The sequence below is a fragment of the Molossus molossus genome, unplaced genomic scaffold (assembly GCF_014108415.1).
Source record: "Molossus molossus isolate mMolMol1 unplaced genomic scaffold, mMolMol1.p scaffold_m16_p_18, whole genome shotgun sequence".
Classification (NCBI taxonomy): Eukaryota; Metazoa; Chordata; class Mammalia; order Chiroptera; family Molossidae; genus Molossus; species Molossus molossus.
The window spans coordinates 53,203,616-53,223,813 of NW_023425353.1; the positions used below are offsets into that span (position 1 = coordinate 53,203,616).

A 20,198-nucleotide genomic window follows, 5' to 3' on the forward strand; every position below is an offset into this window, starting at 1 on the left:
TAGCACAAAGCCTGGCTTGCAGACTGCCGTCCCCAAACCAGGGCGCCCCATCACGGGTGGGACGGTGTAGGAACCAGAAGGCAGAACGCCCTTCCCAGAGCACCCTCCCTACGCCGGCAGCAGCAGGGACCCTCCGTCTGGGTAGGGAGGGCCGGCCGGACGGGGCGGGCCAGAGGCTGGCGTCCCCGCCTTCTAGGCATTCCGCCCGCTGCAACGTGCCGTCCTCCTTCCTTTCCTTCTTGCTCCTTTCCTTTCTCCCTTCCGCCCGGCGCGATGGAGCCCGGACGCGGGGCGGCCGCGGCGCTGCTGGTGCTGCTGAGCTTCGGCTGCGCGCTGCGCCCCGGGCGCGCCCAGTACGAGCGCTACAGCTTCCGCAGCTTCCCGCGGGACGAGCTGATGCCGCTCGAGTCGGCCTACCGGCACGCCCTGGACCAGTACAGCGGCGAGCACTGGGCGGAAAGCGTGGGCTACCTGGAGATCAGCCTGCGGCTGCACCGCCTGCTGCGCGACAGCGAGGCCTTCTGCCACCGCAACTGCAGCGTGGCGCCCCAGCCCGAGCCGGCCCCCGGCCTCTCCCGCTACCCCGAGCTGCGCCTCTTCGGAGGCCTGCTGCGCCGGGCGCACTGCCTCAAGCGCTGCAAGCAGGGCCTGCCAGCCTTCCGCCAGTCGCAGCCCAGCCGTGAAGTGCTGGCCGACTTCCAGCGCCGCGAGCCTTACAAGTTTCTGCAGTTCGCCTACTTCAAGGCAAGTCCTCCCCGCCCTTCGACCACGCCTCTTCCCCGCCCCAGGCTTAGGCCACGCCTCTTCCCCGCCCTAGGCTCAGGCCCCGCCCCAGGCCCAGGCCCCGCCCCTTTGCTCTGGCCTGCGTTCCGCCGCCTTCTCTGGACCCCGCTGTCTAATACCCAGATCTGGCAAACGACGCCTCCAAATCCTGTCCCCCTTCTTTATCTTAGAGATGAAAATACTTCTCTTGACGGGTTGTTCTAAAGCAAGGAACGCGTGCGTAGAACATGTGGCGCGGTGTTTGCCACCCAACCAAGTGCCCGATAATTGTGACCTGTTATTGGAAGACAGACCCCTCTTTTCAGTATATGCCATTAAAGCCCCCCCCCCCTTTTTTCGAGTGGTGACTTTCAATAGAGTCGAAGAGGACCTGAGGAGCTGCCTAGTTCCTTTTCTAAAAGAGGAAATTGAGGCCAGGAACCGGCAGGAACACGTGGGGAGGATACATCCTGCCTGTCTGGAGGAGCAGAATTTAGCACTGATTCATCAGGGTTGGCGCTCTCCGCTGTCTGTCTTTCATCTAGAATTTAATTTAACACAGTTGCCTTCCTCCCTTTTGCGGCTGCTTTGATTCTGTCTGTGATTGCTGGCTAAAAATAGCCACTAATTACAGTTCTTTATCCTCTGAGAACTTACTCGGGGGACCCACAAGTTTTAAGAATGGGCTGAATTCCCTATTACTGGATAAACGGGCTTTAACTTGGCAGGTCTTCACCGGCTTTTGCCAAGTGAACCCTCTCAAAGCCCAGATTCTGCTTTAATTGAAAACGATTTTTAAAACAATATATGGCATTTATTTTAATGACTGCAAAATTAGTTGCATGGCAGTTGCCAGACTCTGGAGGTAGAAGTTGGTTGTTTTGTTTGACTTCGCTTTGAGTCTTTGGCCTGCAAAATCTGTTTTTCCATTGAAACAGCCACGTGTGTGTTTCATTCATATGAGCAATAAAATAGACCCAAACCCCGAATAGAAGAAAAACTGGGCTATTTTATGCTTGGGTACAGTTTTATATAACATATCAGTTTTGTGACTGTTTGTCCTGGCAATAAAAAAAGGTTTAAAATGGAACCAGGGATAAGATTAATACATTTCCAGGACGTTGAAAAATGATGGCTGGCTCATGCAAGCACTATTTTTTAAGCTAAAAGTGACTTGTTCTCTCTCTTTTTTGTATAGCTTTTGGCAAATACAGTCAGAACCAAAACTGAATCACATAATCAAGGGGGAAACACTTTATTTTTAAGACTTGAGAATAGCAAAAGCTCTGATTTTATAAGTGTGTAGATGAATTTGAATCAAGTAACAGGGAGGAGGGGAAGAACATTTTACTCAATGGGACCCTAAGGCCTGGGCTTTCTCCTTCATCATGGCATCCTCACAGGTGAAGAAGTCGACAGCTTCTCTTCAAAAGCCCTTTAACAATCTTGTAACAATCACTTATTTAAAAGTCAGTAAAATACCATCTGCCTTAGTATTTTGAGATCTCTTATAGGGCAGAAAAACATTAAGAATTGCATTAATATATATTAAGAATCTTCATGGCTTCAACTGAAAATCACTGGGAAAGTGATTTTAGGTGGTGATACTGTATATTTTTTTGTGTTTTTTTTTTTTTTCCTTAATGATGTTTATATTTTCAGATTTTGTTTCTGGGTGCAAAGAAAACGATTGGTGACAGGCATATACGTGCCACCTGACACCCAGAGGCTAGAGGTGGATGGTGCTGCCTGCCGTGGCAGGATTTGGGTAGATGCTCCTGTACCAGCCTGATTTGCAGGCCTCTGTTTCAGTGATTAAGGACAAATGCCTGACTTGAACACACGGAGAGGGAGAGTGAGTTCAGACTGTCAGAGAGGTGAGGAAGCGTGGATGTGTGATCTTGTAGACAGGGGGCCATCCTCCTGGTGTATAGCCCTCAAGCCCACTATAGATTTCATGTCACCAGCCTAGTGTAGGTTCTTGTCACTCAGTGGACTCTCTCTGTGACTCCTCTCTCCTTGAAATGCTCATCTTCCCCACAGGCCAAGGGAAAGTGGGCTCCAGTGTCTTATCAAATCCTCAATGACTTTGAACTCTGAGTAGAGAGAGCTGGCTACCTGGCAAGTACTGCCTTTTGCCTGGACGTGGACTCTGCTCTTTCCCACACCGGAGGGCCTGCCACACTGACTTAGGAGTGCCTCGTTTGGCAGGTAGCTGGGGTCTTCTCATGCAGGTGACTGTCTCTCAGGAACCCATGGCAGGGGAGGGGCTCCCACCCACCTTCTCCAAAACCTGGCTGGGGTCTGTTGGAGGTTTAGCTGCCAAGATGTGGCTTCATGTTCTAGCTGGCAGAGCCTGAGTTAAAGTGAATAAAATCACCCTTTCCTCTTCGGGAAGGGATTCCAAGTAAGAGGCCTTGAAAATCCCACTCTGTGCCCCCTTTCTAAGTGCCCTTCTGAGAATCAGAGAGTCTAATTTCATTGGTAAACGCTCTAAAAGGGCTGCATTCATACCTCTGCCCTTCCTTCCAGCTGCCAGGCTGGCCTTTCTCCGGCCAGGACTGGAAAGCTCTCTGTAGAACTCTTTCAGACAGCCCCACTACGGCCTCAGACTGGCCTTCTCAAAACATCACCACCCACCACTTCTCTGTTGCAGCCGCGCCATGGTCTCGAAATGACTTGGCTCCAATTCGGGGAGAATTTCGTGCAGATATGTGCTATTGATTCTCAGCAATCCAAGTGTACCAACCATCCCTTTATTTTCTCTCTATCCAAACCTAATTCCCTAATCCCTGTCTCTGAGTCTCCCTGTGGATTGGCTGAAGGAGCCTCTGTGCACATGTATGGGTGCCTCCCCTGCCCCCACCAGGTTGAGCCATGATTCCAGGGGAGTCAGAGCCAGGACATCAATGTGGGGGACCCTCTGGTTGTTAGTCATGTGTCCACAGGGAGGTGTCCATATCCCTGTCTTCCTGCCCTCTTGAGCCTCCTCCCCCAACACATCATTCCTCCCTGAAGACTTCTGCCCTCCTGGGCTCTGCCCACAGGGTGGCACACTGCAGCCCCAGGCCCACAGACCTTGATTCTCCTGCAGATGCCAAGGGGAACTTTTTCTCTAGCCTAGGGGATTCTCTCTCCTCTTCTTTCAGGCCAACCAGCTCCTGCCCACATCTCCCTCTCCCAATTTCCTTCTCTCCTCACACTTGCCAAGTTCTCTCAAGAGCACAGGGCTTTGGCCATATGAGTAATTTCTGCATTTTGACCAGAAATTACCTCCTACAAAACAGTAAAACTCAGAATCAGTTGGCCACTGACAAACTGGGGAGAAGAGAAAGGGAAAAGGAGAGGAAAATATGGGTTAATTTTATGACAGTATTGTGTAGTCATAATGTCATATCCGAATCCCTGCCCCTGTGCCCTGTCTTGTCCCAGGAAGTGTGCCAGGCACGAGAAATGCAGACATGAATGACACTGCTGGGTCCTAAAAGGATCACAGTCTGGAGGGGAGATGGGTACAGTAGCTGAGCCCACAGAGCGGTGTGGAAGGCGGAAGACAACATGGGTAACATAGAAGAGAGGCTCTTGCCCTGGCTGGTTAGGCTCAGCGGTAGAGCTACAGGCCTGCAGACCAATGAGTCTCGGGTTCGATTCCGGCCAAGGGCACATACCTCGGTTGCTGTTCGTCCCCGGCCTTGGTCAGGGTTGTGTAGGAGGCAACTAGTCTACATGTCCCTCTCATGTCGATGTTTCTCTTTCCCTCCCACTCTATCTGAAGATAAATAGAAAAATATTCTTCGGTGAGGATTAAAAAAAAAAGAAAAAGAGGCTTTTAGTCAAGGTTACTAGGAGATAGGGAGAACTTACTTGAATGGTATATGGCAGGAAAGATATGGTATAGTCATTTGGATGACTGGAGGGACAGTTAGGTTCATTTTATTTATTTAAAAAAATTTTTTTCTTTATTTTTAGAGGGAAAGGGAGAGAGAGATAGAAACATTGATGAGAGAGAATATCGATTGGCTGCCTCCTGCATATCCCTACTGGGGATTTGGCCCACAACCTGGGCTTGTGCTGTGACCGGGAATCAAACTGGTGACCTCTTGGTGCATGGTTCGATGCTCAACCTCTGAGCTACACTGACCGGGCTATTTGTTTAAAAATGTTTTTATTGATTTTTTTTTTTTTTTTAGGGAGAGAGAGGAAAGGAGAGAGAGAGATAGAAACATCTGTGTGAGAGGGAAACATCAATCAGCTGCCTCCTGCATGCCCCATACTGGGGATCGAGCCCAAAACCTGGTCATGTGCCCCGACTGGGAATTGAACTGGGACCTCTCGGTCCATGGGTCGACACTCAGTCTACTGAGCCACACCAGCTGGGCTGGAGGGACAGTTATTAATTAGGTGGTTATTTACAAAGACTGGTAACAGTAGGGTGTGACCACCCACAGGCCACAGGGGCAAAGGAGAGAAACTATATGGAAGGGGCCATCTTGAGAGAAGCTGTGACCTTCAATTAAGGGATAACAGTAGCCTAAGGGGACTAGGCACAGGGGGGAACCAGGAGACCAAATAACCCAACTTCTTCTCTTCCTTTAGTTTCCTACTGGGATTCCTCATTGATGAACCCCACTGGAAGCTAGGGGGCCAAGGAATTTGTTGTTATGGTCCATAAAGGCCAGCTTCCTGGGGTACGTAGGGTGGAGACGGGGGAGCATAGATCGTGAAAAGCCCACCGAGGCCATCTCATCACTTTCTGGGGACTCAACACTCATCCAGAGTAGCTGGACCAGATTTTGATGGGGCATGGAAGTCCCTGAGCCTTCAGCCGGAAACATTGTGTAGAAACACTAAGTTACTGAAGGACCCAACTGACCTTGTATTGCAAAATCCATTGTTGCCCTTCGTTGAGGAACTTTGGTTTTTATTCTTTGTACTTTAGGCAAATAATCTCCCAAAAGCCATCGCAGCTGCTCACACCTTTCTACTGAAACATCCCGATGATGAAATGATGAAGAAAAACATGGCTTATTACAAGAGCTTGCCTGATGCCGAGGACTACATTCAAGACTTGGAAACCAAGTCGTATGAGGTATATTTGGAGTTTCACTCACTGGTCAGTCGCAACGTGAATTGTTGAAGTGTATCTCAGTGAACAGCTATAGACATCTAAGGACTTCTAGTGGCTTTTCATGACATTTGATGAATATCATGACAATAGATATGATTGGCTTTTTCGCACACATTTGATCCATTTAAGAGTGAGATCAGAGCGTTGGCCTGCGGTCCAGAGAGACCCAAGTTCGGTTCCCGCTAAGGGCACATACCTCGGTTGCAGTTTGTCCCCAGCCCTGGTTGGGTCGTGCAGGTGGCAGCCACTCGATGTGTCCCTTTCACATCGATGTTTCTCTCTCTCTCTCTCTTCCTCTCTCTCCCTCCCACTCTATCTGAACAAAAAATGGGAAAATGTCCTCAGGCGAGGATAAAAAAAATGAGATTTTACATTTCATAATGCTTTTAAAGCCACCTTTTTAAAAATACTACATTCTCTGTTCAGAAATATGGTCATTGATTGTTCAGTTTTATGATGGTAGAATAATGACATGTCTTGGAAATCATCCAAAAAATGACGAAGAACACAAGAAACAGAATCATGAGTTTCCCTTTCTGATAAAACCAGGAGACATATATATATATATTTTTTTTATCCTCACCCGAGTACATTTTTCCATTTTTTTGTACAGATAGAGTGGGAGGGAGAGAGAGGAAGAGAGAGAGAGGGAAACATCGATGTGGAAGGGACACATCGAGTGGCTGCCACCCGCACGACCAACCAGGGCCGGGGACAAACTGCAACCGAGGTACATGCCCTTAGCGGGAACCGAACCCGGGTCTCTCCGGACAGGAGACATATTTTTAAACACACACACACATAATATATATATGTATTAAGGTGGAAAGGGAATAGAGAGGCTCGGAAGATGGACTTGACAGATAGGAAGCTACCTTAACCTATGCATCTGAAGAGGAATTCTCATGAGAATTAATGAGGGCAATGAAAAGAGGAAGACCGCAACCCCTCTGAGCACCTACTATTGCCTGGGCCTGTGGAACTCAGGTACTGGGCCATGGGTACCAGTGGAAGGTAGGGCAGGATTGAAAACAGGGGGGTATGTTGAAAGTATCCATGGGGAGCCAGTAGAGCCCAAAGTCTAACTACTGCCAGCTTAATTTTTCACTAGTGGTGACCCTCAAACATAGTGTATGAAGTCTCTTTTCTGGGGTCCCTTTCGTTTTCCAGGGGAGAATTCTCCTGGCTGGCAGATGTTCGAGATTGTCTGCTGGTATCTGAGAGCCAGTCTGTGGAGAGGGATGGTGGTCTCACAGTTGAGTCAGAGACTCCCCTGTTTCCTGGTTTTCAGTTTTGGGGGTTTTTTTGTACATGCCCCTAGCGGGAACCAAACCCAGGACTCTCTGGTCCACAGACCGAGGCTCCAACCACTGAGCCAAACTGGCCAGGGCTGGTTTTCAGGTTTTTAAAAAAATCCTCACCTGAGGATATTTTTCTATTTATCTTTAGACAGAGTGTGAGGGAGGGAGGGAGAGAGAGAGAGAAACACTGATGTGAGAGACACATAGATTGGTTGCCTGAGGGCGTGGATCGAACTGCAACTGGGTACGTGCATTTGACCAGAATCAGAATCGAACCTGACTCTTTGGTCCTGGGCTGATGCTCTAACCACTCAAAGCTGCTTCCTGGTTTTCAGCCCTATGCCTCTGCTCTGCGTGGTCCCTGACCCCTCAGCCTTTAAGGTTAGAGTCTAGAATAATTCACCAGTCTGGGGAGGAGCTGCTTTGGAAACTTGGATCCCTTAGCTGGGCAGGTGGGTGCTGGGAGGGAACCTCGGACTCCAGCTCTGTTCAGACTTTCAGCTCTGCTCTCCATTCCGTGCCCTGCACCAGCCTCCATGGTCCCCTGTGCCTGCGAGTACCCATGGGGCCTGTCGCTGACTTCCCTTGAGGGCCCTCCTCTTTGATAATTTGGCTTTCTGTCTTCCCAAAAGCTGTTGAGAACTCCGATCTGCTCTTTATTCCTTTCCCGTTCTCCCATAAAAAGGATTTATGCCTTCTGACTTTCTTCGCTGTCATTTTGCACCAGGTTTGGGAGCAGAGCGGAGTGCACGCGGTCAGTGCACTGTGCTTCACTCAAGTAACTTGCCCTTCTATCCCCTTTGGAGTCCTGCTGGGTGTGGCGGGCGGCCCTCCGGTGTGCGCAGGGCTCCCTGTCGGCCTGGCCCTGCTGCTGTCGCTCTGCAGAGCCAGCTGCCCGGAGTGGCCGCTCCTTCACCCGGTGTCACGCCCAGGCCCCTTCAGTTCTCCGCTGTCTTGTTTCCCGGGGCTGCGGCCAACCCAGGAGGCTTAGGGAGATCCGTCCCCTCTACCAGAGGTCTTACACTTGGTGACAGTTCCAGGTCCAAAGGGTGTCCCTCCAATCCCCCTATTCCGGAGCAGCTGAAAAGGGACTCCAATTGGAGACTTCCCTGCCTCTTTCAAGGCTTGTCCTGGCCCCTCCAGGTTAGGAGGTTTTGGTGTGTCCAAGATCTCTACTTATTTTCTTGTGAGACCAAGTTGCTTCCTCAGCCCACGTTGTTTCTCTTACCCAGTCCGGTCAACACGCAGCAGACATTTCCTTGAGGTTCCCTCTGTCTGGCCCAGGGCTGCCCTCCTGAGTAACTGGGCTGATGTGTGGCCTTCCTGGTTACTGTGGCACTGTCAGGGGACAGGTGCCCCACACCTGCTCTCAAGCTCGTATCTTTTCCTTGATTCAATTTTTAAGGTCAGCTTTATTGAAATATAACTTATTTAAAATGTAATTACAGATTTTTAAATGTGCAAGTCAATGAGTTTGGACACATATATGCAGTCCTGTAACTACCACCATAATCATAATATAGAGTATTTTCATCTCCCCTAAAATGTTCCCTCCTGTCCCTTTGCAGTCAAGCCTTTGTCCCGACTCCTGACCCCTGGGGGCCACTGCTCTGATTTCTGTCACTATAGTTTCCCCTTTATCCTTGATTCAACCTCGATTTTATTAAGTGCCTGCTACTTTTTGAGTTAAATGAAATAAGAAGGGTACTGTTGCCCTGGCTGGTTTGGCTCAGCAGTTAGATGCCTGGGTTGTAGGCTCCATCCCCAGTAGGAGGCATGCAGGAGGCAGCCAATCCATGTTTCTCTCTCACATAGATGTTTCTATCTCTCTCTCCCTTCCTCTCTCTCTAAAATATCAATAAAAACATATATTTAAAAAAAACAATGGGCCCTAGTTGGCTTTGCTCAGTGGTTAGAACATCGGCCTGTGGACCAATGAATCTTGGGTTCAATTCCAGTCAAGGGCATGTACCTCATTTGTGGTTCGTCCCTGGCCCTGGTCTGGGTAGTGCAGGAGGCAACCAGTCGATGTGTCTCACGTCGATGTCTCTCTCTCTCTCTCTCTCTCTCTCTCTCTCTCTCTCTTTCTCTCTTTCCCCCTCCCTCCCACTCTATCTGAAGATAAATAGAAAAATATCCTCCGGTGAGGATTAAAAATAAAAAATAAATGGAAAAATATACTCGGGTGAAGATTTTCTTTTAAAAAAGCATGCCATTGTACACAGGGTAGGAAAAACTAGCCAGAAATAAGTCACTACCTGGCTTCCTGCTTAATTAAGAGGCAGCGTGGCTTCCTCAGAATCAGTGAGAAGGGAGCTCTGTGATGGTCTGATTCCTTTGGGGGGACAGGTCCACCTCCCGTTGTGTCAGGAGTGTCATGAGCTTCTCCTTGCTTCCCAGAGCCTGTTCATCCGAGCGGTGCGGGCTTACAACGGTGAGAACTGGAGGACGTCCATCACGGACATGGAGCTGGCCCTTCCCGACTTCTTCAAGGCCTTTTACGAGTGTCTCGCAGCCTGCGAGGGCTCCAGGGAGATCAAGGACTTCAAGGATTTCTATCTGTCCATAGCAGGTTGGTGGGGGTTGGATCCCAGACGTGAACGGGGCCGCTGCCCGTGGCCCCCGAGAATCCTTTGCGCGTGGCGGACACCTCCGTAGATCACACTGGCCAGGGCTTCCAGAGCCGTGGGGAGTGGACCGTTCAAGCCCAGACCTGCAGGGGAGGTTCGCCCTGCCGGCCCTGCCCAGGGACGGATCCCCGCAGGCTTCTGGAAAAGGAGAGACGGGCCCCGAGGACTCGTGCGTCACGCCACCGGCATAACTCTAACAGCTCAGCACACGTAAGGGGAGAACGAAGAGCTCAATGAGCTCTAAATAGTTGTCACTAACGTAAGAATTTTCTCATTATAAAACAAGGGATATTCATGATAGGAAGTTTAGGAAACACAGGAAAGAGTGAAGAAAGAACATTTAAAATGCCATCCAGACATAGCCCAGAGTTCCCTAGGTTTCTCTTTCACCTCCGGTGGGCAGCATCGTGCCAGGAAATGGGAACTGGCCACCAAGAGATTCCCAAGGCGGTGTGGGGACTGATCCCAGAACTGCACCTCGTGGAAAGGGGGCCCTGGTCAATCACATGAGTCTGGGAAGGAGCTGAGCACTGTCTCCTCTTGAGAATCACTGCTCACTTTAATGCTTAAAGGCTCATAGAAATCTTGTGGTGTGGCAGTTATTATTTTATTTTTTTGTTAATCCTCACCTGAGGATATCTTTTCCCTTGATCTTTAGAGAGAGAGGAAGGCAGGGAGGGAGAGAGAGAAAAACATTGATGTGAGAGAGACACATTGATTGGTTGCCTCCTGCACATGCCCTGACCTGGGCCAGGGATTGAACCTGCAACCCAGGTACATGCCCTTGCCTGGGAATCAAACCCAAGACCCTTTGGTGCATGGGGTGATGCTCTGTCCACTGAGCCACGTTGGCCAGGGCTTGGCAATGACTGAATTCAGGGTTTTCGAAATCATAGTTTTGCTCAGGTATCTCTTTTTTCACAGAGTACTTTTTTTTTTGGTCTTACCAAAACCTTTTTGTTGTGGAAAATTTCAGACATACAAAAAATAGAGAGAAGAGTATAACAAACCACTACGTACCCATGACCCAGGTTCACAATTGTCAACTCATCTCCTCTTGAGTTTCATCTAATTCCCACCTACTTCTCCTCTCTCATGTTATTTGGAAGCAAATTCCAGATGCTATATCACCACTCATAATATTTCAGTATAAACCTCTAAAAGATAAGAGCTCTTTTTTTCTCCAACATAACCACCAAACTATAGTACCTAAAGGATTTTAACAGTAATTCCTTGATCTCATCATCCAATATCCTGTGTCCCAGTCATCTCAGAAGTGTCATAAATATGTGTGTGTACCTTTAATGTAGTTTCTTTGTTTGAATCAGGTTTAAATAAGGCCCACGCATTGCACTTGGTTACCTTTAAATGTTTCATTGTGCTTAAGTACACACATAACATAACATGTTACCATTGTAACCATTTTAAAGTGTACAGTCCATTGGCGATAAGCACATTCACACTGTTGTGCAGCCATCACCACCATTCATTCCAGAACCTTTTCATCTTCCCAAATGGAAACTTTGTACCCCTCAAGCCCTAATTCCCCATCCTCCTCCCTCCAGCCCGGGGGAACCACCATTCTGCTTTCTGCTTCTCTGAGTTTGGCTACTCTAGATACCTTACATAAACGGAATCATACATACGGTATTGGTCTTCTTGTGATGGCTTATATCACTCAGCGCAATGTCCTCAAGGTTCACCTATACTGTAGTACCTTAGCTCTCTTTTACATTGCTTTCAGTCTCTTGGTTCTTCCTCTGTATCTCTTTTCCCCTTGTTATTGAAGAAACTGGGTCATTTATCATATAGAAATTCCCACAGTCTGGATTTAGCTGATTGTATCCCCATGATCCTCTGTCCTCTGTATTTCTTTCTTTCTTTTTTTTTTTATATATCTTCACCTGAGGACATTTTTGCATTTATCTTCAGATAGAGCAGGACGGAGAGAGGGAGGAAGAGAGAGAAAGAAACATTGATATGAGAGAGACACATTGACTGGTTGCCACCCACACGACCCCAACTGGGGCCGGGGACAAACTGCAACTGAGGTACGTGCCCTTACCGGGAACCGAACCCAGGACTCTGGTCCGCAGGCCAATGCTCTCACCACTGAGAAAACTGGCCAGGGCATGTCCTCTGTATTTCTTATAAATTGGTAGTGGATGTAGAGGTTTAATCAGACTTGGGTTTGGTTTGTTTTGGTTTTTTTTGGTGGTGTTGGGGGAGCAAGACTGCTTCCTAGTAGGTGCTGAGTTCTGCAGGAGGCATGTACCTCGGTTGCAGTTTGTCCCCGGCCCTGGTTGGTCGTGCGGGTGGCAGCCACTTGATGTGTCCCTTTCACGTCGATGTTTCTGTCTCTCTCTGTTCTCTCTCCCTCCCATTCTACCTGAACAAAGAATGGAAAAATGTCCTCGGGTGAGGATAAAAAATATATATATTACTATTATAACAGTTTAAATGATTTTAAGTGAATTATATTTCTTAATTACAAATGAGATATAGCATCTTTTCACAATGTTTATTAGACTTTTTTATCATTTCTTCTCTCTTAACATCTTTTTGACCATTTTTATATTGGGTATTTGTCTTTTTCTTGTTAATTTTTGAGAAACTTTGCATATTAAATATTTTAATCTTCTATCATAAGTGTTGCAGATATTTTTCATTTATCATTCCACCTTCACATTAATCATTTTTACCTTTATCTTTTGGGAGGTGGGGCAGAAGTGCTATTAAGAAAATAAGGAGTGTATGGCTCTGAACATGTGTGTGTTCTTTCAGATCATTACATAGAAGTTCTGGAATGCAAAATGCAGTGTGAAGAGAACCTCACCCCAGTTATAGGAGGCTATCCAGTGGAGAAATTTGTGGCTACCATGTATCATTATTTGCAGTTTGCTTATTATAAGTGTAAGTACCCTCTCCTGTGAGATCTTGGGCAAGGGACTTAATCCTTCTGAGCCTCAGCTTCCCCTGCTGTACAAGAGGTACTAACTAACCCTTACCTATGGTGTGGAGAGAATTCATCAAGGTCACATCATTAACCCTAGTGCCATGCTTTGCACAAAAAGGCAGCATGGTGTGGTGACTCAGGGCACAGACCCTGGAACCAGACTGCCTGGGTTCAAATTCTAGCTTTGTCACTTACTTCTCTGTGTCTCAGTTTGCTCATCTGTAAAGTGGACATAATAGCACTAACCTCATATGATTGAGGTGAGGCTTAAATCAGTTGATAGGCATGGAATGCTGCGGGTATTCACACACTGGTACGTCGCTAACTCTATACAGGTGTTTGTTCTTGTCGTCATTATTCCCCTTCGTCCCCATCATGGGCCTTGCTTTCCTGACTGTTAGGGTTTCACTCCAGCTGGCCCTCCCTTAGCTTGAAATTTACCAGTCAGAACATTCCAGGTGGACAGAGGGCAAGGAGTTCAGAGCCCAGGCTTCGGAGCCTGTCTTTTCTGGCTCTTCCTTCTCTCCCTGCGACTGACTTTGCCTAGTGCCACTGGTTTGAGCAGCGGGCACCTTGGCGGTTCAGTGACAAGCACAGGAGGATTATTAGGGACAGTTGCAGCAGGAACTCCTTTGCTCTACTGATGAAATGCCTCAGTCCAGTGGCAGGTGTCTGGCTAGATCCCCCTGGGCTACCCTTCAAACAGGAGCGGCTGGCCTTGGGCATTCAGGATGTCCTGGGAAAGGTGACAGGTCCTTGCCTTCCATTACTCTCCTTCCCCGCTGCAGACATTTCATTCTTGGTTGGGTTCCCTCTTCCTGCACTGGCCCCCCACCTTTTCATCCTGTCTCCTGTTCTCTTCAGGACACACTGGAAGACTTGCCTATGGAAGGTTAAAAGGAAAAAAAAAATTCTATACATATGTCTTTTTTTTTAATTTAAAATTTTTGCTTCTAATCAAGGTTGTGCCTCTGAAACAGTCATTGACACCAGGTCTTCCTGAGTGAGGTCACTTGTGTCTCGATAGTGAACCTGGTCTTCTAGCAGCCTGAATGTCCTCTAAGGACACAATGAAAAGTTTTGCTTTTTAAGTTGGGACATTTCCGAGATCAACAAGAGAGCAGTGTCCTTCCCAGAAGTCCCCATTCATGGGTGGCAGGGATGAGGGTTATTTAGCATAGAGGACAAGAGTCATATTCTCTATAATCTACAAACTTGCTTCCATATGAGGCAGCATTGAGCTCACAGAAGGTCCCAAGAAAATGTGTATTGACTACACTCTAGTACTGAGGGGACAGGCAGTGTTTTTGCTTGTGACGAGCCCTCTTCCTTTTAAATAATTTTTCTTTATTGATTTTAGAGAGAGAGGAAGGGAGAGGGAGAGAGAGAGAGAAATGACGAGAGAGGACATCGATTGGCCGCCTCCTGCATGCCCCCCACTGGGGATCAGGCCCACAACCTGGGCGTGTGCCCTGACCAGGAATCGAACTGGTGACCTCTTGGTGCATGGGTCAACATTCAACCACTGAGCCACACTAGCCGGGCCCTCTTTCTTTAATATAAGTGATTGACTAGTGCTTTCTTTCAAAAAGTCTTGTAGTCCAGGCTTGTTGCAGCAAACCAAACATCTGGGAGCTGTACAGAGAAACATTGAAGCAAATAACCTATCCCCCATCCCCTCCCCTCCCCCAACCCAGTGCTAGCTAATTGCTTTCACTCATCCACACTTGGAAGAGCCCGTTTTAATGAGAATGACAAAAAAAAAATCATGTGCGTGATAAAAAAAACAAACCCAGCAACAACTTATTATGAAAAATTTAAAGCACCTTAGGATGGTATCACGAACTGTAGTCTGTCCATCACCCAGCTTCCACTTTTATCAACACTTTGCTAATATTGGGTCCACAGTTTAAATATTTTCGGTTGGATGAAAACATAAGCTAGTGTTTTCATTTCATTTTCATGAAAAGCTGTGCTGGTACTGCACCGAGCTAGCCTCTGCGCGGGGCCTGGTTCTGCGCACGAAGCCAGAACCCGGGGGGCCGAGAAGTGTACCCGACACTTTCCATTACTCTCCTTCCCCGCTGCAGACATTTATTCTTGGTTGGGTTCCCTCTTCCTGGTCCCTCGAAATCCTCTCATGCTCTGAGAACTGCCCAGTCTATCAGGAACTGTGGCCAAGACTTATAAACACTGGTAGCCAAAACTTCTAGCTTTGCTTATTGCTCCCCAGGAAATCTCTGCTTTCTGGGGTTATAGGTACACAGTTTGAGCAAAATTTACTTCGTGATGTCGGCCTCCTTAAAGTCTGCCCTATCTTGAGCTCCTTCTAGATTACTTACTGCACTAATTTCTTGAGGGTTAGTGTTGTTAATTACACTCGAACCGTTTCCCAGCCCTGCAGGCCTTGTGAATGAGTAAGTGGCCCATAAAACCCTGGTTTTAAAGTTGTCATTACCAGAAACAGCCACTGGGCGGCATGATTTATTCATACCCAGACCTTTAGCAAAGGTAGTGTTCCCGGGTTGTAAATTGAGGTGGAATGTGTCAGAATAAATACCCTGGGGTTTGTGTCTAATCACTTCTTCCTGTCCTCTACCCCTAAGACAAATCCCAACCTTTGCAAAACTATGCTAGTAAAAGTGCTGTCGTAAGTGGGGCAACTCTAAGGAGGGAGGCTGGAGGGAACCTCACTTCCCAGAGGTGAAAAGACCAGGTGAATTCTCAGATCTCTTCCAGCCCAGAGAGTCCACCATGCTTTCGGGTTTTCTAGGTTTGGTGTAGCTATAGGAGGGGCCACCTGGATCTGGGGATTGTGGTATCATCCAAAGGGGACCCAGGCACTTGGGGACCCCAGTGCGGGGACTCGTTTGCTGAGCACATCCTCCTTAACCCCCGCGACCTTCTTGGCCTTGGGACCGAGACTTCGGGTCCAGAGACGGGAGGCCAGCTCAGTTCCCCAGAGGCTGAGGTGGAACACAGGAGGCATTTCTGCAAAGGCATCTGCCTAACAAGGAACTTCCATGTTTCAGAGACCGGTCTGTGACCTGCCCACCCAGGGATGACTCGGTGGGCTGCAGGCTTTCGGAAGGAGGGACTGCCTGCCAGAGGGGCTCATGCGCACCTATTCCTTTAGGAAGCTGCACTTTTTGTTTTTTTAAATATGTTTTTATTGATTTTTTTAGAGAGGAAGGGAGAGAGAGAGAAACATTGACTTGAGAGAGAACATTGATTGGATGCCTCCTGCACGCCCCCCCACTGGGGATTGAGCCCCAAACCTGGGCATGTGCCCTGACCGGGAATCGAACTGGGACCTCTCAGTCCACGGGCGGACATTCAGTCCACTGAGCCACACCAGCTGGGCGGAAGCTGTGCTTTAAGGAAGGGTGGCGGTGAGAGCCATTGATTTCCTGTTCCTCTTTCTCCCCGACCCCAGTGAGCGACCTGAAGAACGCAGCCCCCTGTGCGGTCAGCTACCTGCTCTTTGACCCCAACGACAAGGTCATGCAGCAGAACCTGGTGTATTACCAGTTCCACAGGGACAAGTGGGGCCTGTCTGACGAGCATTTCCAGCCCAGACCAGTAAGAGCCAGTGCGCCGGGCATCACAGTTCCTTCCCACCTCGTCACGCTCACCTTCCAGCGTCTGCTTCGCACGGGAAGAGGGTTATTTCGAAAATGAAAGGAAACTCACTTCATTTCTGTGTTTAACGTTTTACTGCTTTATTCTGATTGTAAACCTGTAAAAATCGTACAGATTTCAAACATTACAGACACATTTTACTTAGACATGAAATTCCCTCCTCACTCCATACTCTGTCTTTACCCCTCCCTGCCTTCAGCTGTACATTTACTCATCCACACAGCCCGTGTTTATTTATTTTTACAGAAACAGGCTCATACTTTGCATCCTGATTTGCATCTTGCTTTGTCTTCCAAACAATTTATTATGAACATGTTTCACATCACACCCATGCTCCTGCTTTGTTGTTACTTATTTAAATTTAAATTTTTTTTATCCTCACCCAAGGACATTTTTGCATTTTTCTTCAGATAGAGCGGGAGGGAGAGAGGGGAGAAGAGAAAGAGAGAAACATCGATATGAGAGAGACACGTCGACTGGTTGCCACCCACACTACCCCAGCCGGGGCCAGCGACGAACTGCAACCGAGGTACGTGCCCTTAGCAGGGTCTCTCTGGTCTGCTGGCCGACGCTCTAACCGCTGAGCCAAACTGGCCAGGGTGTTTGTTATTATTTTTAACAGCTTCGTGGTAGGCTCGTTTATGAATGGGCCATCATTTAATTCCCACGATGGACGAACTCAGGTTCATGTGTGTTAGGAAACTCCATGGATTATATATTCCATTCAAAAGGTCTTTTCTAAGTGATCTTTGTTCTTAACTTTACTTTCATCAGGATTTCTGTAGGCGGTCCTGCTTTGCCATTCACACATCTTCCTTCATCCCCCCCCCCCCTTTCACTGGGGGTTGGCCACTGTTGTTGATGTTGTTGTTGTTTAAGTGAGATATAATTTAAATACAGTAAAACTCACACTTCGAAAGGGCACAAGTTAGGGTTTTAGTCTATTCACCAATTTACGCAACCACGACCACCAACTCATTTTCAACATTTTCATCACCCCAACAGAACCCCCGTCCTCTCCTCCCTCCCCTGGTTCTGACGTTGAAAGGCCTGTCATGTGCGCGGTTCTGTTTGTCTCTGAACAGGAAGCAGTTCAGTTCTTCAACGTGACCACCCTCCAGGAGGAGCTGTACGACTTTGCGAAGGGAAACCTAATGGATGATGACGAGGTAAGTTTTCGTGGGTAGCACACGTGTGTCTAAGCATCACTCACGTGTGCTGAAGTCACTGGGAGGCGAGTCATCCCCGAACGAAGACACAGAGGGGACCTTAGGAAAGCAGTTCATGGGTGTTTTGCGGGGAGTCAGCACTGGCCCGGGTACGAGCGGCTTCCTAGGAGCTCAGGCTGCAGTGCGGGGCGTGCGGGCGACGCTCTGGGGATTCGTCACAGGAGCCGCCAACCATCTTTTTCTGTTGTTGTTGTTTTTCAGGAGAAATTGGTGAGTTCTTTTTTTTAAAATTTATTGATTTGAGAGAGAGAGGGAGAGAAACATTGATTTTTTTTTCGGTTCTATATATTGATGCATTCAGGAGTTGATTCTTGTTTGTACTCTGACTGGGGATCGAACCCACAACTGTGGTGTATCAGGATGATGCTCTGACCAGCCGAGCTACCCAGCCAGGGCAAATTTTGTTCTTCCTGATGCTATTTAAATGGAGTTGTGCCCTGGCCAGTTTGGGCTGCGGACCAGAGAGTCTCGGGTTCGGTTCCCGCTAGGGGCACGTACCAAAAACCAAAATAAATAACTAAATAAATAACTAAATAAATAAATAAATAGAGTTTTCTTTTTTAAAAATATTTTTCTTTATTGATTCTAGAGAGAGAGGAAGGGAGAGAGAGAGGGAAACATCGATGAGAGAGAACATCGATTGGCCACCTCCTGCAAGCCCCCATTGGGGATCAGGCCCACAACCTGGGCATGTGCCCTGACCAGGAATCGAATCGGTGACCTCTTGGTACATGGGTTGATGCTCAACTACTGAGCCACACTGGCCGGGCTGGAGTTGTTTTCTTTATTTTATTTTATTATTATTTTTTTAATGCTCATCTGAGGATATTTTGCCATGTATCTTCAGATAGAGTGGGATGGGGAGAGAGAAACATCAGTGCGAAAGAGACACATCGACTGGTTGCCTCCCGCATGACCTTGATCAGGGCCAGGGATCAAACCACAACCAAGGTACATGCCCTTGATTGGAATCTAACCTGAGACTTCGGTCCATGGGCTGACACTAACCGCTGAGCCAAACCGGCCAGGGCTGGAGTTGTTTTCTTATGCTTATTTTCCCACTGTTAGTTGCTAGTATATAGAGACACGAGATTTTTATGTGTTGATATTGTACTCCTGCACGTCACTCTAGCTTTCTGTTTCCTCATCTGTGACATGAGAGAGCTTTACTGAGTCTTCCTGATAAAAAATACCCAACAAAGTAGGAATAGAAGGGGAACTTGCTCATCCTGACAAAGGGCACCACAAAAATCCCCAGACAACCCACAGCTAACGACATACGAATGCTGAGACAGCCCGGCCGGCGTGGCTCAGTGGTGGAGCCTCGACCCAGGCACCAGGTGGTTGCAGGTTCGATTCCCGGCCATGGCACACGCCCAGGTTGTGGGCCCCATTCCCAGTTGGGGGCATGCAGGAGGCGGCCAGTTGATGTTCTCTCTCATCGATGTTTCTCTTTCCCTCTCCCTTTCTCTCTCTCTAAAATCAATAAAGAAAAAAATGCTGAAACAGAATAGTTTTCTTCTGAGATTGGGAACAAGACAAGGATGTCCACTCTCTCCGTTTCTATCAGACATTGTGCTAGAGGTTTTAGCCAGGGCAATTAGTATAGAAAAATAAATAAAAGACATCCAGACGGAAAAGGAACTAAAACTGCCACTATATTCACAGGAAATGTGATCTCGCAGTGTCCTTGGTCAGGTTGAGGAAGTCCCCCTTCAAGTCCTACTTTGTTGGGTATCTTTGTCATGAAGATTCTGTAAGGCTCTCTCATGTCACTGATGAGGAAACAAATTCAGAAAAGTAACCCAGGTCGGGTCCTGGTTCTCAAAAAGCCACAGGTCCAGAGTGTTCCTGTGGGATAACGGGAAGGGGTGGAAATGTGGGGAGGGAGACGAAAGAGGAGCACTGAGCAGGGTCGTGTGGCTGGACTGTCCACGTCACACAGGCCACCTGTGGGGGCTGCAGAGCACTTGGCTCCAAGTTCCCATGTGGTGGAAGCCGGTCCCTCCTTGTCCTCTGGGCCCAAGGACGGGAGGAGGGCTGCTGTGTCCCAAGCGGGCGGCTGGTACCGCCCCTGGAAACGGTCTGCTCACCGCACTTTCCAGTCCGCAGCCCACTCAACAGCGGCGTCCTGTCGTCTCTTGCAGGGAGAGGTTGTGGAGTACGTGGATGACCTCTTGGAGCTGGAGACCAGCTAGTCCACAGCAGCCAAAGACATTTCCCTTCGAAGTTCAGGAAACACAGATTCTTTGTCTTTTCCCCCCCAAAGCTCAAGTTGTTGATACCTCAAAGCCTTCTCTTTACTCTATGAAGTGAAAGGGAAGCCCCATCTCTCACTACATATAACAAGGGGTGAGCCTGCCTTTTCTGTGTTCACACCTGCCTCCCCATCCTTACACCTGCCTCCCTATCTTCACACCTGCCTCCTCATCTTCACACCTACCTCCCCACCTTCATACCTGCCTCCCCACCTTCACATCTGCCTCCTCATCTTCACACCTACCTCCCCACCTTCATACCTGCCTCCCCACCTTCACATCTGCCTCATCT

General features: G+C 48.3%; 1 protein-coding gene across 1 annotated transcript; it reads left to right on the forward strand.

Annotated features, from left to right (window-relative positions):
* Positions 1-202: 202 nt before the first annotated feature.
* LOC118633187 (cartilage associated protein) lies at positions 203-19,990 on the forward strand. The gene is made up of 7 exons (XM_036266865.1): positions 203-744; positions 5,702-5,851; positions 9,592-9,763; positions 12,606-12,734; positions 16,214-16,359; positions 17,505-17,588; positions 19,796-19,990. The coding sequence occupies exons 1-7, from the start codon at positions 274-276 to the stop codon at positions 19,844-19,846; spliced, it is 1,203 nt and encodes a 400-aa protein (XP_036122758.1). The 5' UTR covers positions 203-273; the 3' UTR covers positions 19,847-19,990.
* The last annotated feature ends 208 nt before the right edge of the window (positions 19,991-20,198 follow it).

Excerpts from the sequence above, each read along its gene's own strand:
- LOC118633187 (XM_036266865.1), top strand. The coding sequence starts at position 274 with ATGGAGCCCGGACGCGGGGCGGCCGCGGCGCTGCTGGTGCTGCTGAGC. Across the intron at positions 745-5,701 it reads TGCAGTTCGCCTACTTCAAG|GCAAATAATCTCCCAAAAGC; the intron begins GCAAGTCCTCCC and ends TTTGTACTTTAG. Across the intron at positions 12,735-16,213 it reads GCAGTTTGCTTATTATAAGT|TGAGCGACCTGAAGAACGCA; the intron begins GTAAGTACCCTC and ends CCCCGACCCCAG.